We start from the raw sequence: 17,976 nt of genomic DNA, 5'->3' as shown, positions 1-17,976 counted from the left end.
TCAAGAAAAGTTGGACCCTGCCACTCTCAGCCATTGGCTGGGTATACTCAGTAGAAACGCAGTGTTGGTGTGACAGCTATGATGGATCTGGAGGAGCAGTAGCTGAAGGCCGTCATCAACTATGCTTCCCACAGCAGGTTCTTTTGAAGTAGATCTGGGTGGTACACCTCCATGGCCACCACAATCTTATATCCTAAAGATCAGTGATAAATGTAACCAATGTGAACACTTGGGGAAAAGAAGGAAAAAAGGGAAATTGGTATATACAAATACATAAAACAACATGAAAATCCAGGCTGCTGCAATTGTTCTCAAGTCTGCAACTGATCCTGAGGCCACAGTTGGCCTTCTTCCAATTTGAACCTCAGCTGATTGTTGTTCTTTATTTGTTGGGGTGACCAGACATTCATTTCTGAGCTCTTGATGGTTTTTCCTGTATGGCGTTGCTATAGTTTTCCACTGATTTCTCCCTTTGGACAATGAAATAGAAAGAGCATCTTCAAAGGATGTAATGGATTTCAGACATATTCCTCCTTGTCCCCATGTGTGGAGCAAATCTCTGTTCTTTGATATTAGGGGTCAGTCTTCTCAGCCAGGACACTAACCTTCCCCTTTGCCTATTGGCTTAGTGGTGTAATGAACTCCAAATGTCCAGGTGGCAGTCTCAACTCCCCATGCAATAAACCATCGTATTCCCTGGTAGAGACATTCTTCCCTTGGGAAATAAGGTCTCTAAACCTCCAGAGCTCAAAGTTGCAGTGGTAAGAAGCAGAACTTGATTGGGTGTGGATCATTACGTGCAATAGTAAATGAAGCCAGTCCCATTCTTATCCTTTGGTTCCCAAATCCAAGTATTCTGGCCATAAAAGAATCAGCTCCTATTGAATGTGTTTCATAATAGACACAGTACTTTGTAAAAGAGCACTCCATTCTCACATGTCATGAGATCTTAACAGGCTCAGTTGCATAACCTTCATTGGGCCATTCCACTGTTCTATCAGGCATGCTGCTTCTGGGTGGTAGGACCTATGGGAAGATCCGTGAATCCCATGGGCACCAAGTGCATTGCTTCAGGTCTGTTGCATTTTAATCTGTCGCGTTTTAATCAGTTTGTAAGAAGTAATGCCAAATGCAAAACCATTGTGATGAATAACCAGGCATTTGGGAAGTTTTGTGTGATGAGGCAGCAAAGGCCTTGTGGACCTGGGAGACACATCCATAGACAGAATAAAGAAATATCTACTACTGTGATGGAAAATTGCTGACTACTCCATGAGGGAAGGGGTCAACTGTGATCAATTTTCCACCAGATGGGTATGTGCTACATCACCCCCAGCCTACAGAGGATGGCCACAGCAGGGCCTTCCAAGGATGCTGGTGCTCTCCTTGGAAATGTATTTTTCAATGCCTGATATAACAAAGCATCCTCAGGAATCTCATAAACTAGAGTTATAGGATGGGGGAGCAGGTCACAATAAATCCATTCTGGCATTCTTATCTAAGACTTTGGATTCCTTCTTTTATAAACTGGAAAGCAACTCTGTTTAACGTAGGCCATTTTTTTGGTCCAAGGTTTTAGTCCTTCAACCAAATAGAGCCACTTCCAGCTGCTCTAGGTAAACCACTGAATTCAAAGTTTCTCTTAAGTGCACCTAGACTGATAAATTTGGCCCAGTCAAATCAAATTCTAAGTCCCTTAGAATCCATTCTTGGACATAATCATCAGATTTCTACAAATATACATTAGAAGAATGTTGCAGTTATTTTAATGTTTTCTATCTTCTCCTGGGTCATATTTGAACTCATTTCTATGAATTCTACTGGCATGACTCTAATGACTGCTGTGAGAGGTGATGGGGGGTAGTGGGCTATGGGAGAATCAGCATTCCCTGGGAAAGTATTTTCTTCAGGTGAGTCTTTACAAAGTCTTCAAGCAAGAAGGAACTAGGTTCCCAGAAAGGAAAGGAAGGGAAGCTCAGTGGACTTTAAGGTTGTGAAGTACGTTGATTCATCTTAACATACCCAAGTTTCCCAGTGCAATACTCCTGGTCACAGTCCTTCCCCATTAATCACCTTTCATGGAAGCACCTAAAGAGGCTGTGAATTCAAGTTAGGTTGTAATTCTGCCACCTTGTAGGAACAACCCTGGGTTCAATTTCTGCTACGATAAGAGATTCTTTCAGGGGCAGTTGTAGAAGCTTCTTTGATGCTTCTCCAGTGCTTTTGAGTTATGCCTCTGAGTTGAAATTTTAAAGCCCTGAGATTGTTGGGGTATTTTGTTCTGTATTTTTTCTGTAAATTTTCCATTGCATTCAGTGACTTTAACCCTTGTACTTATCTCTTCCACCAGAGTATTCTATCAAAAAGGTGCTTGGTGTCTTTTAACAGGCAATTGATTCCATGAATGACAGGCCATAACTTAAGACATTGCATGCCATGGACTACCAGAAACCCATTTTCCACTAGCCAGGAGGTCATTATTGGCTTCAAGCTAATCCATGCCTAACAACACATCTTAGATTTCCCTCCATCTTTGCAGTTGTATTTCCTGGAACCACTTTCAGTACCAAATACTGTATCAGTCAGGATTCTTTCAGGAAAATAGAAAACAATCATGTATCTCAAACAGAAAGGTATTTAATACCTGAAAATGGGTACTTCTAGAACCATCAAAAATGCTTGAGTGTCAAGGTCAGGAAAAATGGTTGCTTCTTTTCAAGAGCTCAGTAAACTACAGGAATCATTGGAACCCCCTGCAAATGATATAATTATCTTCAGTATCAGGATGATTTGCAGAAGACCCAAAGTTCATGGCAAAACCTCATGACTGCCATCTGCTGAAATCTGCATGCCTGCACACAGCTGCCATGGGAAAATGATTGCTCCCTTTCCTCTGCCTACTAAAACTTGGCTGAGAATCTAAATTGGAAGCCTGCTGGGATCCTGAGAAACATAGCTCTTAGGCTTTCAGCCTCTACAGTACCTGAGAGATTTAGAAAGGCAGTGATGGTGCTAAAAATCAGTATATAATATCTGGCATATTGACCTGCTAAATGTGGAAAACAAGAAGAGTAATTCCCTCATGTGGTTGCTATGAGGATTAAGCAAGATAACACTTGCAAATCCTGGGCATAGTATATTGTACATGATAAGGCTTAATAATGGGTAGTGTGGTGTCTTTATCAGCCCTGAAATCAGAATAGCTCATAGCTGTCAACTCTGTCCTCTGTGAGAATGTACTAGATGATGCTGAGCCATTATTTTCCATTTGTCTCCCATTTCCCCAATACAGATCCATGTGCTGTACTTCCCTGGGTCCTCGGAGGCTGGCTCCTAGGGACTGAGTTACCTGGGATCCTAAACGCCACTTAGCTTGACCTCAGCAAGTACCAACAGAAAGTACCAGGGCAGGAAGGGAGAGGGTTGGGGTATTTCTTCCCTGTCACTTTCCTGTGTGGGCCACTGTTCTGCCGCTGGCTGGGTCCCTTCTATACTCAGTCCCCACAGGGTAGTCCCTCCTTCACGCTTGCGGTCCTCACTGGATTCCAATGACAGTAGCTTCCCCTATGGCTTACTGCTACTGTTCAACTCTGGACATCTTGTTCTCCTTCGCTGAATCCCTTTACATATGCCCACAACTTTCAGTGCCTTCATTAAAATGCCTTCATTAGCACTTTCAGAGTAGAATCCTGTTTCCTTCTGAAGCCCTTCCTAATTGATATACTTAGGGCCATCTTCCTTAACACCCCAGACCTGCTGGTTTCGGAGCCATCAACCTCCTCATTTCCACCGCAGAGGGCTGGAGGAGATTCAGAAAATCAGGGCAGGGCCCAGGAGAAGGTGAGGAGTCATGGCGAGTGGAGAAGTGGAGTGATGCTGAACTCTAAGTCAGCATCGCGTACCCCTCTTGGCTGGCATGGGGATTTCATCTCCAGGAGGCCGGTGGACTGTGGCACACAGACAGTGCCCTCCTGGACACAAGTCCGGGGCCCCCACCTGGCACCTCTGTCCAAAGTGGAATCACTACATCTGGAGTTGCACCTCTGTTGCACTGCCTGCAAAGATCCAGCTGTCCCCGTACAGGGAAGAATGAGGGCACAGCTGAAACCCAAAAGGGCTGAAATCCACGGGGAGCAATGTCTATTTCTTAGTCTGTCTCCTGCCCCAAATAGCTCCCCTCTCCTCCCGCAGCTCGTGTTGACGAGTGGCTTTCCCTGGCAGCAGATGCCACCGGAATGCAAACTAGGACGCAGAGGGTGGTGATGAGCCACAGGCCCTCAGGCCATGTCCTTTCCTGCCCTGACTCCCCAGGCTCCCTTGCCTGGAGTTCAGAGCACAGACCCTGAGTGACCCCCTGCTCCCCAGAGCCACAGCAAATTAGGGGGACCCTCTGTTCAGCCTGGGAGGGGGCCGGGGTCACATTTGTGAACTGGTGGGCAGAGGGAGTAGTGCTGGGTGCAGCTGCAGACCTCCCTCCTATCCCTGCCCCATCCCTACCCTGTCCGCCCCTTTCATTCCCTCCCACTGCGGCCCTCATGAGGCCTCTCAGGGAAGCCCATTCTTCCCCTGGACCTTCAGGGAGCCAGGCTTACCTGCTCTTTCCCCTCGGAGAGCTTTCAGGTCGGTCTCAAACAGGTCTTTCTCTCCCTGCACAGGTTCTTTCAGAGCATGGCTTCAGCCTGGTTACTTCTGACACCAGCCAGGAGGAACAGACTTTTTCCCATACAGCAGGTACCACCAGAAGTACCTGAGCAAGATCACCCTCAGCTCCTGCAGCCTCAGGGCACCCGAGTGTCCTGTCCACTGGGCATTTGTTACGGACAAAGATTTGTGTGGCCTTTCACTTTGCACGCTGAAGCTTAACCCTGGCTGCAACGGGACAGGGGGCCACCAAGGAAGTCATTAAGGTTGACTGAGGTATAGGGTGGTGCCCTGGTCGACAGGATGGTGGCCTTATGAGGACACTTATATGATGGACGCCCACTTGTCCCCCGACCCCTCTGGCACAGGAACTGAGGAAGAGTCACAAGAGGACACAGCAGATGTTGGTCACCTGCAGGCTAGGAAGAAAGCCCTCCCCAGGAACCTGGGTCTTGGGGACTTCCAGCCTCCACTGTGGGAAAGAAATGTGTGTTGATCAATCCACCCAGTCTATGGTGTTTTGTAACGGTGGCCAGAGCAGACAAAGACAGTATGAAAACATAACTTCTCCCCACACGTTGAAGTTATAACAGCAATGCTTTTAACAAATTGGGCAACGCTTTTGTGGTTCCCACTGGGCGAGTGTTGAAGCTTACAAAACACAAAGGCATTTTTGAACGTCTGGTCTTTGAGGTATAATTTCTATTGAGCAAATTCACCACTTCAAGATGGATGGTTCTGTGAATTCTGATGAATGTAAATGGCTGTGACCAGACATAGAACTTTGGCCGAATGTGGTGCCTCATGCCTGTAATCCCAGCACTTTGGGAGGCTGAGGTGGGCGGATCACCTGAGGTCAGGAGTTCAAGACCAGCCTGACCAACATGGTGAAAACCCGTCTCTACTAAAAATACAAAAATTAGCTGGGCGGGGAGGCATGTGCCTGTAATCTCAGTTATTCAAGAGGCTGAGGCTGGAGAATTGCTTGAACCTGGGAGGTGCAGGTTGCAGTGAGCTGAGATCACACCATTGCTCTCCAGCCTGGGCGACAAGAGTGAAACTCCGTTTCACAAAAAGCAAAGAAAAAGACAAGACATACAACATTTTCATCACCCCAAAACATTCCCCTGTGCTTCTTAGTAATCCATCCTCTTCCTGGAACCCCAAACCCGGGCAACAACTCATGCGTTCTCTGTGCTTGGAGTTTTGCCTTTCCCAGAATGCCATGGAATCATACGGTGTGCAGCGGCTCGTGTCTGGCTTCTCCAGCTCGGTGCGATGCTCCTGAGATCCAAGTTGTTGTGGGTGTCAGTCGGCTGCTCCTCTTCGCTGCTGTGTAGCACCGCTGTTGTGTGAATGCTCCGCAGTTTGTTCATCGCTTCCTCTGACGATGGACATTTAGGCTGTTACCAGTTTTTAGCAATTAAGAAGAAAGCCACCATAAACATTGGGTACTGGTTTTCACGTGGATGTATGTTTCTATGCAATCCTGTTTTGATTAAAATGTGAACTCGTCTACTGCCGTGGTAGGCAATTTTTGGATGACTTGGGGCCTAAATGAAGAGAATGCAGGCGCTTGCTGTGTTCTCCCTTTCTGAAGTCTGGGACTGCCATGGAAGTCGTGTGCTTTCTTTGGGCAGGATGGTGGGTAATGCAGGAATTCTTTTATCTATGCCCTGTTCCATCTCATATGCACGTCCCCTCCAGTGCCCAAAACTTTGCAAACACTTAGAGCAGCGATCAGATGTTTTGCTCTACTGACCCCAAATACATGCTGTTTGCAAAGAACAGAGGCAAGGAGGCTTTCTCTCCCATTTCACGACCCCGCTTGGCAGAGAAAAGAAAAGCATTAGGTTGCTGAATTCTAATGCTTTGCTTACAGCTATGAGAAGTACAGTAAATGCTGGTTCTGACAAAACTCCATGTCCAATAAAACGAATGAACTGCCTAATGTTTTATCTGTCTTCCAGTTATTCCGATGGGATGGTTCCAAGAGGTTCTAAGATAAATTTTAAAGCCTCAAAACAGCTGGGCAAAGAAACTCCCATAGTCATTTTCCCTAAAACAGAATATGGATAGAATTTTGGAAAATGTTTGCAAACTTCCCTTATGTATGGAATTTTGGAAAATGTTCACAACCAGAGCTCCTTGCCATTAATTAGTAATACTAGCCATTCTTCATACACCTGTCACATCCACGGTGATTTCTTATCAGAACGATTCATTGGCCGCATAGGAGGGAAGACGGTTTATTCCGATTTGAGCTTTATTCAGTAAACTGACCCCCCCGCCATCTGCCACTCAACCTGGTACATTATTCCAACTTGATAGCTTAACTTGAACCATGCAAATTTGTCAATGTTCTCCTATTTTTGAACCACCAAAACAACAATTCTGATTTAACTCAGAAGTTCCCGCAGTTCCCGTACACCTCTGTACCTTTGCACATATTTTTTGCCCAGATAGAATGCTGCTTGAGTTTCAGAGTTGCTGTAACAAAGTTCCACAAACTGTGTGGCTTAGAACAACAGAAATATTGTCAGGAGCTCTGGAGGCCAGAAGTCCAAAATCCCAATGTTAGCAGGACCGGGCTCCCTCTGAAAGTGCTAGGAAGGATCTGTTCCACTTCTCCCTCCTGGCTTCTGGTACATTCTTGGCTTGTGGCAGCACAACTCCAGTCTTCACATGGGGCTCTCCCTGTGTGGGTGAGTGTGTCCAAATGGCCCCTTTCTATAAGATCACCAGTCATATTGGATTGGGGGCCTGTCCTACTCTAGCATGGCCTCCTCTTCATCAATTACATCTGCAAGCACCCACTTCCAAATACAGTCACATCCTGAGGTCTGGGGGTTAGAACATCAACACAGGAATCTGGGGGACCATCACTTTAAACCGTAACAGATGCATTCCTGCCCTCCCCCCAGGGCTTTCCCTTTGGGAACTGGCTTAGCCCAGACAATCCTTATTTCCTCTAGACAATTTTCCCCCTCGCCTCTTCTCCCACCCACCACACACCCGTGCCCCTCCCCTGGCTGCCAGTGATACTCTTACCCCATTGTATTAAGGTAGTCTCTCTGCCAATGTGTCTCTCCAGATGATTATGACCTTCAAAGAGACAGAGAACATCTATTGTTCATCTTTGCATTGTCCTCCAAGCCCAGCAAGTAGAAAATGCTCCAAAGAGCTCTGGATGACCTCATGAACAAAGAAATGAAAGAATGGCACCACCAAAAGCCACCCTGCAGCTGATCCAGGCATGGATCTGTACTTTGGACATGTCTTGTTCATAGAAACTGCTGGCCAAGGTGCCTTCCTTTGCAGGAAGACATTAGTAGAGATGAAATGGGAGAATTAAAATCGTGGGCTTGGTATTTGCCATGGCCTGTGCTTGGATACACGGATTAGCTCATTACTCCTCTCAACCATATAGTGCTGTGCTATCATCACCCACATTTTACAGGGGAGTCATCAGAGGCACAAAGCTAAGGGACTCTGCTAAGTTCCCACAGCCAGTGCCCTCTCTGCTGTTTCACTTGAGCGGTTTGGAACAGCAGCCTGAGTCCTTCTCATTCCCCAAGGCTATTTCCAGAGTGCGCTTCCAGCTATTTTGTCCTGACAGGTTCAAGAAGCTGAGACGCTGCCTCTTATAGGAGCACAGCTGGCTGGGGAGTCCTCCCACTCTGAGCCTCTCGCCCCCAGCTCCATCCTGACCTCCACATCCCACAGGGTTCAGGGTGACCCCGGCTTTGTCTGGACTGTGGCAGCGCCACCCATTCCCTATTGTGACCCGGGCAGTCAGGCTGGGCTGTGAGCTAGTGAGGGTGGAGAGGGAAGCCCCGCCCGGCCCCCCTTCCACACCGGAAGCCTCTCTGTGGCTGATGGGAGGACCAGGGCTGATGAAAGGATGGAGCGATGAAGGGCAGCCCTCCTGCTGCGGGTCGCCCTGCTGCTGCCCTGGGCCTGCAGCTCCTGGCACGTGGGTCTCCGGGAGTCCTTGTGGATGTGCCTCTCCAGGGCCCTCCATCCTCGGTGGGCAGGATAATCCCCTAGGGAGCTTGCTCTCAAGGTCAGTTCCCAGGCTTGCTGACTCAGTAGTCACGGGGTGGGATCCACAGGGCATCACCTACCAGGTCTAACGCAAAACGATGACATCATGCAGCTAGAGCAAGGGCGGCACATTAACATCTACTATGGATCCATCTTCTGGAGCCTGAGAATTTCTGTAGCCTTGTTCCATGTCCATGGTCAATGACTATCAAACCTCTGCCACATGCTGGGAGCTGTTTTATTTTTTTATTTTATTTTATTTTTGAGATGGAGTCTTGCTCTATTGACCAGGCTGGAGTGCAGTGGCATGATCTCGGCTCATTGCAACCTCTGCCTCCCAGGTTCAAGTGATCCTCCTGCCTCAGTCCCCCCAGTATCTGGGATTACAGGCACACGCCACCATGCCTGGCTAAATTTTTTTTGTTTTTATTTTTAGTAGAGACAGGGTTTCACCATGTTGGCCAGGCTGGTCTTGAACTCTTGACCTCAGGTGATCCACCCACCTCGGCCTCCCAAAGTGCGGAGATTACAGGTGTGAGCCACCACGCCTGGCCTGGGAGCTATTTTAAAAGCTTTTAAGCTTTTTAAGCTTAACATGGCTTTTATCATGCTTGAAGTTAAGGCATGTTCTATTTTTACAGTAAATTCACGGCCATCGGACGATATTAATTAGACATACACGGCATCAGGACCTTCACAGCCACTACAGGTTTTCCCCTCTCCATCCATTATGTTCTTAGGAAATTCTACTTGCTTCCCCCAAACTTTAGTAGTTTCCCATCAGCCCCACAACCACTGCAGCCACAACCACTGCAGCCACAACCACTGCAGCGTGACAACCACTGCAGCCTGACAACCACTGCAGCCACAACCACTGCAGCCTGACAACCACTGCAGCCAGGCGTACCACCACAGCCCCTATTCCAGGGCCGCCCCCACACCCCCAGCTGTCTGCCCCGATGGGTTCTGGGGCAGTCGGAGGAATTACTTCTGCTGGGTCACTGGATTAGGGTCTATTTCAATCCACTATGACCTCATCTTAATTTAACTAATTATATCTGTAAAGGATCTATTTCCAAATGAGGACACACTCTGAGGTTCTGGGTGGACATGAATTTTGGGACGATACTATTCAACCCAGTGCAGATCGTCTGTAAGATCTTAAAAGAACAGGTCCTCTGTAACAAAAGGGAGGCAATGAGGGGCAGCGGTTAGGGGTGAAGGCTCTGAAGTCAGATGACCCAGTCTCCCTCCTGGCTCCCCTACTTGAACTGCCTGTGTGACCTTGGCAAGAGGTATCCCCCGTGCCTGTGCCTTTTCCGATTTCCTCACGTGTAACATGGGAATAGTAAGAGTTCCTACCTTTTTGGGCTGTTGCGAGAATTCAGTGAGGTAATGCACATGAAGCATTGAGCTAACAGGTAATAGGAGATGCTGTACAGACTGTTGTCTTCATCACTCTCTTTCACTCCCGTCCAGTTCTCAATAGCATACACACGGCTGCCACAAATACACAGAAGTTTTGGGAATTAGCTCTGTGAGACAGGCCTATTTCAGACAAGAAAAATGAGGATCAGAGAAGCTGAAAGTCTTGCGGAGGACACCCCAGCAAGGCGAATTAGAGGCCCAGAATTCTAACGAGGGCATCCGGACTCTGGGATGAGAACCGCCTTCTGCGTCCCAGGAAAAACCTCCTCTAGTCATGCCCAGATCTGCCTGGTCTAAAAACCACAAAAATAGCAGGAGTTTCCACTGAGTCAATGCTTGTCACGTCTAGAGACCTGGATTGAGCTGTTTCCTTCCATTCACAGAGCCGTCCTGCAGGAGAGATGTTACTTTTACCATCAATGTAAAAACTGAGCCTTAAACTGCTTCAGAAACTGTTTAGATTCATTCAACTGAATATTCACACTGGAGTTTGAATCAAGGCCTACGTGGCTTTAGAAATTTAAGATCCAAACCGTACCACTGTTGTACCTGACATCCTTCGTGCACCTCCCTCATCTTCAGAGAAACAATTCTAAGTCTTCACTTTAAAGCAAGGTCGTGTGACTTTCCAATGACTTCAGGGCATTTGGTAAAGAACAGCTTGGTTCAAAGTAACTTGATGAGCACAGCAATTTCTTCATAATGGCAACCTGGTTAAAAAAAATAAAATAAACCCATACCCGGCTTTGGGAAGGAAGTTGTTTGTTTTAATGTTTTGTAATTTGGACTTGCATCACATAGAGTGGTGATTTTTTTCAACATTTTGTGTGTCACTTAACATTTTTAAAAATAAAGTCTTACAAGCTGTGAAACAATGTGAACATCCTGATCCTATCTCTGTAAAATATGATGGGTGCACAATGGCAGACGAGAGTGTGGAAAGTTACATCTGACGGTGGCAACAGGAGTGGCCTCTGCATGGGTGGAATTAGAAGGATTGTTGATTTCATTTATTTATTTGAATATACGATAAAGAAAGTTCCAGTAGCACAGATGGCTGCACAATGAAGAGGAATTTCACCTCTTACACTCATTCTCAGTCCACTCGCCAAAGGCAATTATATGGATATGTATTCTTCCTGAAATATTCTTTTCATACACAATCGTGTATAAAATCGTGTATGAAAAAAAGTCTGCTCATCATGTAGTGTGTGTTTATATATAAATGTACTTATTTATATAGTTATGGGTATTCTTCGTGGTCTTTTTCCATATCTGAGTTTTCCAACTTTTTATCATTATACATTTCTTTTTTTTTCTTTAAGTTCTGGGATACATGTGCAGAATGTGCAGGTTTATTACATAGGTATACATGTGCCATGGTGGTTTGCTGCACCCATCAGCCCGTCATCTAGGTTTTAAGCCCAGCATGCATTAGGTATTTGTACTAACGTTCTCCTTCCCCTTGGCCCCCACCCCCCCGAGAGGCCCTGATGTGTGGTGTAAACATATGGAACGCTTCACGAATGTGCATGCCATCCTTGCGCAGGAGCCATGCTAATCTTCTCTGTGTTGTTCCGGTTTTAGGATATGTGCTGCCGAAGTGAGCACTATACATTACTTTTTAATAGAAGTTTTTGAAAGGTCCAAAGGATTTGGGGAAACCTTGAAAACCATGAGAGTTACCATATTCCTCAATTTTCACATTAATTACGTCTGCTCCATTTATTTGTGCTATTTGGCCATCTTTTTCAGCATGTTTTAGAATCTGTAAGTTGTTTGTAATTCAGTGTTTTGAGCCACAAGATAACATTTTGATACAATATTTGTAATTTTTGCATTGGCATATGTCAGTTTGTGTATCTACTGTATTCGTACAGTGACCTATTATGAGGTGCAACGGGTTTTTGTTGGTGTTTTTTACTTTTTGTTATTGTGAACAACACAGGAAGAGAAAAATGGGTTGGCTGAAAATGGATTTGGGGTGAAAAGGCAGGGGGAAAATGTGAAGAATTTTGAAAAAAACATACAAAAGTGCTTAGAGGTAAAATAGATTATAAAACCAGCCCTTGTTGTATTAAAACTAATGCACGAGCTGGGCGCGGTGGCTCACGCCTGTAATCCCAGCACTTTGGGAGGCCGAGGTGGGTAGATTACCTGCAGTCAGGAGTTCGAGACCAGCCTGGCCAATATGGTGAAACTCCATCTCTACTAAAAATACAAAAATTAGCCAGGCATGGTGGCATTTGCATGTAGTCCCAGCTAGTCGGGAGGGTGAGGCAGGAGAATCGCTTGAACCCAGGAGGTGGAGGTTGCAGTGAGCTGAGATTGCACCACTGCACTCCAGCCTGGGTGACAGAGTGAGACTCTGTCTCAAAAATAATAATAAAACTAATGCATGAGACCAGATGGTGATGATTGAGAGTCCTTGTTGACCAAATTGTTTGTTTTCTTCTCCAGAAGTCCCAGAGCATAGCTATGTGGTTGGAGAGCCTAATCAAAACTACTGTCCCAAAGGCTGTAGTCCCAGCCCTTTCAGAGGCCAAGTCAGGAAGATTGCTTGAGCCCAGAAGTTCAAAATTGCAGTGAGCTACGATTGCACCACTGCACTTCAGCCTGGGCAACAGAGCAAGACCCTGACTCTTAAAAAAAAGAAGTCTGTTCATCAAAAGGTGCCATAAGTGCTTTTTGCCTAGTGCCAGCGGGCTGCACCTCAGTAGGCTATAGGAGTAACTTGTTCCTGCCCCTTCCCCTCCCAAACAACCTTTCTTTCCTAGGGTGACAGTAGGGGGGCCTCTGGTTTGCCAGAAAAAAAACAAAAGCACATGGTACCAGCTGGGTATTATCAGCTGGGGTGTGGGCTGTGGCCAGAAGAACATGCCTGGAGTGTACACCGAGTTGTCCAATTATCTGCTTTGGATCGAGAGGAAGACTGTGCTGGCAGGGAAGCCGTATAAGTATGAGCCAGACTCTGCATACGCTTTGCTTCTCTCACCCTGGGCCATCCTGTTACTGTATTTTGTGATGCTTCTATTATCCTGGTGATTAAACACCACGTTGTCTCAAAAGCCAAGCGTCCTTCTCAGTTTGTGCACTAAGGTAGAGAGCAACTCCACGTTGCAATGAGTGGCTCTCAGATGATGAGTTGTGCCTGAACTAATCATAGCACTATAGTAGTACTTAAAAGATAGCTAAGACTCACATCACAGCCTATGGGTCACCTGGAACTTGGAAGTAGCTTGCCACTTTTAGCCTGAGTCCTCTCCAAGAGTTTGGAGGGAGTGCCTTTCCGCCAGGGGGAGCATGCCAGGGACCTGGGAAGCAGGAAGCTCGCTCTTTCCTCCTTGCAAACAGGCATCCTTCCACAGCAGCTTCTATCCTACAAAAGGGCAGATGGTTCACGAGATAGGAAACATGTTGAACTCCCTCCCCCTTCATTGGTAGTTCATCCCGGACACCTGCAGATTTGGTTTCCAGAAGGATCCTTGTCCTTCACCCTGCTTGCTCCCTCAGCCACCACCTCGTCCTGAGTCCCCAGTAAAAGTTGCTTTTGGCTCTCAGAGATGAGCAACAACGCTAAGATTCAGGATGAGAAGTCACTGAAGCAGAAATGTCCTAGTGTTGGGGTGGGAAAAAAACACACAGCTAATGAGATGTAGCAGTCAACGTACCTTTGCTCGCAAGCATCAGGAGCTCCAATTGAAGCTTAAAAGGATGTCGGTGGTGCAGACTCAAAAGAAGAGCAGAGACCCTGGGAGCTGCCCCAGTAAACAGCAGTCTGACAGTCTGATGGACACCAAGGGCACCTTTCGGGCCATCTGGATGAGAGGGTGGACTGTCCATTCTTCATGCAATCATTGTTGAGCAGAATTTTTTCAATCAGGCATGATATACAAAACAGCATTCTTTACTGAGGCAACTTGGCATATTTTTGAAGACAGAGAATGAAAAAGCTGCAGAATATTTTTAAAAATTAGAGCGTTTTATATGAGTTTCCCTTAAGTGGAATTCCGTGAGCTGTGAACAACAACAACAACAACAACAACAACAACAAAGGAAAAGCATCAACGTTTGTACATATACATTTGAGAAGAAAGAAAATATGATGTAAAGACAGTTCCTTTAGCCTGGCCTTCATTAGCTTTCTCAGAACAGGATAGCTTGTCCACCATCTGAGTCTAGAAAGCATTTAGGTGAGGAAGCACCTAAACGCTTTAGCAGGAAGAATCAGTATATACCTGCAGTCTGTTTTTATCTAAAGCTGTAGTGGCCACAAGAATTTTGGCAGCTGGGAAGCAAAGAATGGTGGCTACACACAGATGGGGTAGTGTCCCCAAGAAAGCTGAGTTTAAAAAAGATTTCCTCTTGTCTATGAAGTAAGAGCAGTGACAATTCCCTGGGCTTAAAGTTCAGAAGGCTGAGGCTAGGAGAGGTTGCAGTCTTGTGACTTCAGCTCAGGCCAGTAGGCAGATAGAGAAGCTGAAATGAGCAGACCACTCCACCAAGCTCCTGTGAGAGGGTGTGTGTGTACATGTATGTGTATGTGTGTGCATGTACATGTGTATGTGTGCAGATGTAGTATGTGCATGTACATGTGTGCACATGTACTGTTTGCATGTATGTGTCTACTTGTGTGTGTACTGTATGTTTGGGTGCGTACTTGTGTGTGTGTGTATGTGTGTGTACGTGTGTGTTTAGTGGGGGTGCTTCTCTGCCTCCATCACAAAGTAGTTGTCAAACTTTCAGATTTTTGCTAATTCTATAAGAAAGAAATGATAACTCAAAGTCGGTTTTTTAAAAAAATTAAATTTGAGCAAAGAGAAATACTCTGATCTTAAGTATACAATGTGAAGAGTTCTTAAAAATGGTTTTAATTTTTATTAAACCCATTTTATCAATTATTTATTTCATGGTTAGTACATGCTGAATCCTAAAAAATTTTCACCTATTCCAATATTGAGAAGATATTGTATTATTTTCTTTTATAAGCTTCATCATTTTAGCTCTAACATTTAGGTCCATCATCTATCTTGAAATTACTTCTGTGTATGGTGTGATATGGGTCAGGATTCATTTGTTTCATATACACAGCCAATTGAAGTGAAAAGGCCTTACTTTTTCCATTGGATTGCCTTGGCATCTTGGTCTAAATCAGTTGGTCTAAATTAGTATAAGTACAGGTCTATTTCTGGAGTTATGTCATTTTTTTTGCTGACCTGTGTATTCTAGGACTGGGTATCTGGTTTGGTTTTTATTTGATATCTGACCTAGATGTCTTTGTTTCCACTTGAAAGTGGCATACAGATAGTCAGTAAAAATAGCTATTTAAGGCAAGCTTTTGGTAGCCCAAGTGGTTGCTGCTATTGGCCATTATGATGGGAACGAGGAACACAAGTGCTAGAATAGGTAGTGAGGAAGACACGAGCAGAGCAGGAGAGGGCCCCATCCCCCAACGAGGAGTGGCAGGTGACTGTCAGGTAGGCAGCGAGGCAGACAAGAGCAGAGCAGGAGAGAGCCCCATCCCCCAATGAGGAGTGGCAGGTGACTGTCAGGTAATGGTCAGCAGTTGTTAAGCTGTCTCTTTAAAACAATAATTGGTCACAGCTGGCACCAGGGAATGGCAGTCTCACAGTAGATACAAAACACCTAAAGCTGGTGACCAGCAGCTTCCCAGTAAGATCTCAGGAGCTGGGTTAGTGGGCCCAAGCATGTGCACTAAGAGACAAAATGGCATAGTTTAACTGGTATATGACCTTCCTCCAGAAATGTTCGACTGATAAGGGAAAAATGCCTCAAGTGAACACGCACACAACTTTAGTCAACACACTGCGCATCCTCACCTCCCAAGTGCTGGCAGGCCACTGGGCGTGTGGAGAGCCCACCCCAAGGGAAGAATCAGGGAAAAAGAGACGCAGACCCCTCAAGCCTGCCAACGTATAAAACCCCAAGTCAAAGGTCAAACAGCGCACTTGAATCTCTCAAGTTGCCTGCTTGGCCCTCTTCCAAGTGTACTTTACTTCCTTTCTTTCCTGCTCTAAAACTTTTTGATAAACTTTCACTACTGCTCAAAAACTTGCCTTAGTTTCTCCCTCTGCCTTATGCCCCTCAGTCAAACTCTTTCTTCTGAGGAGGCAAGAAGTGAGGTTGCTGCAGACCCACATGGATTTGCTGCTGTTAACACAATAACTGTGGGGGTAAGCTAACTGTTTAGAACAGAGCTGAATTTAAGAAAATAGCAGCTCAGGTTTTTATTTTATTTTATTTTTGGCTTAAGTCTCTTTTTTTTTTTTTTTTTTTTTTCTTAGAGTCTTGCTCTTTCACCCAGGCCAGAGTGCAGTGGCGCTATCTTGGCTCACTGCAAGCTCTGCCTCCTGGGTTCACGCCATTCTCCTGCCTCAGCCTCCTGGGTAGCTGGGACTACAGGTGCCTGCCACCGCACCCAGCTAATTTTTTGTATTTTTAGTAGAGACGGGGTTTCACCGTGTTAGCCAGGATGGGCTCAATCTCCTGACCTTGTAATCCACCCACCTCGGCCTCCCAAAGTACTGGGATTACAGGCATGAGCCACCGCGCCCGGCCAAGCCTCTTCTCTCTTGTAGCTGTAGAACCGGTGTAGCAAACTCTTGGGCTCCAAATTTAATCCTATTGATTTCACGAATACAATATAAATAGAATTCACAGCCTTTCTAGGTCTCTCATGTGAAAGGTAGGGTTGGGGGAAAGATTAGACATCTGAGACTCAGAATAGGAGGATTTGGGTAGATTTTCATATATCTGTTATAAAATGGAAGCATTACTATTATTTATGTGTGGTAAAGCCAACAGATCACAAGACAACTGCCATTGAAAAGAGAGTTTGTTACTCACAGTTTCTGGGAGGAGGAGCATGCAGAACCACATGGGGAAGCACCAGAGGCAGAAGGAGCAGGGAAGAGCATGTAGGCAGAGTCTTTACTGTGGGCTTTGCAGGAAGGAATGGGTGAGGCAGGCTCCACAGGCTGAGGATTGGCTAGTGTGGATAATTCAGCAGGCTCTGGAGGATAGAGATGGCTGCCAGTTGCCTGGCACCTGGCTCTGGTGATTAGGGGAGAGACAGCACAACAAAGGAGGTATTTGGTGGGTAGTCGCTTTGCATTGGTTGGGTTGCATATGAAAAGTGCACTTGCAGATGGGTCTTTTACTCTGTCTAGGAATTGTCCAGCCCTGGGATGGGCAGACACTCTAGGATCAACAAGGTCCCAGATATCAAACATCAAAAATACACAACATTGAAAATACAAAAACTTCAAAAACACAAAAAGGCACGATTAATACAGTATTCAATTACCTTGAACACACAAATCCCACCGAGTCTCACTTACCAGCAAAAAAACCTTTCCTCTCTTCTGAAAACTCTGGCCATTTCCTGCTTGAGAGTCCTGGAATGATCTCATATGAAGCAGTTACTTTATAGAAGGATGCTAATTATCTTCAAAACTCAACCCACCAACTCCCATGGCCTCCAGGATTATAAATACAACTCAATTTCACAGTATCCCACAGGAAAAAAGTACAAAAATTGGATCTGGAGGACATTTAACAACAAAAGGATGCTAAAATTTTGCTAAGACATCAGAATGCACCTGCAAAATATGGTTGAGATAAGGCTAAAAGTACTAAAACAAGGGGGACAAAACATAGCATTGGAGTGGACTGGATTAATCCATATAATTAGTTTATGGCATATTCTGAATTCAATAAACTAATGAACAGCTGGGAGTGGCTCTAATAGTTTGCTTGGTTGGTTAGTTAAACCTTGCATTTAAAAGTGGTCTACATTAAATGATGCAGTTATGTCAGATATTTCTAATTACACTGAAT

The 17,976-nt window shown here is 45.6% G+C and overlaps 2 protein-coding genes and 1 non-coding gene across 7 annotated transcripts in view; 1 reads left to right on the top strand and 2 right to left on the bottom strand.

The window, feature by feature from the left end:
• Positions 1-6,917, top strand: part of PRSS51 (serine protease 51) — a 72,502-nt gene extending 65,585 nt beyond the window's left edge. The window contains exons 4-5 of one of the 5 annotated variants that reach the window (XM_055116246.2): positions 3,729-3,840; positions 4,656-6,917. In XM_055116246.2, coding sequence (XP_054972221.1) covers positions 3,729-3,840; positions 4,656-4,863 — 320 coding nt within the window. In that variant the 3' untranslated portion in view covers positions 4,864-6,917. The remainder of the gene's footprint in view (positions 1-3,728; positions 3,841-4,655) is intronic. The other 4 variants (XR_008626323.2, XR_010112902.1, XR_004672803.3 and 1 more) reach the window with 4 other exon arrangements.
• Positions 6,918-10,896: 3,979 nt separating this feature from the next.
• Positions 10,897-17,976, bottom strand: part of MSRA (methionine sulfoxide reductase A) — a 424,140-nt gene continuing 417,060 nt past the window's right edge. The window contains exons 7-8 of the transcript XR_010112903.1: positions 13,788-17,190; positions 10,897-13,495 (exon numbers count right to left, since the gene is read on the bottom strand). The gene's annotated coding sequence lies outside the window, so the exon portion shown is untranslated. The remainder of the gene's footprint in view (positions 13,496-13,787; positions 17,191-17,976) is intronic.
• LOC112438838 (U6 spliceosomal RNA) lies at positions 11,621-11,727 on the bottom strand. Its single transcript, XR_003027158.1, has one exon. It is a non-coding gene; the product is annotated as a U6 spliceosomal RNA (small nuclear RNA).

The sequence above is a fragment of the Pan paniscus genome, chromosome 7 (assembly GCF_029289425.2).
Source record: "Pan paniscus chromosome 7, NHGRI_mPanPan1-v2.0_pri, whole genome shotgun sequence".
NCBI classification, from domain to species: Eukaryota; Metazoa; Chordata; class Mammalia; order Primates; family Hominidae; genus Pan; species Pan paniscus.
This window is presented reverse-complemented; position numbering and strand designations above follow the sequence as displayed.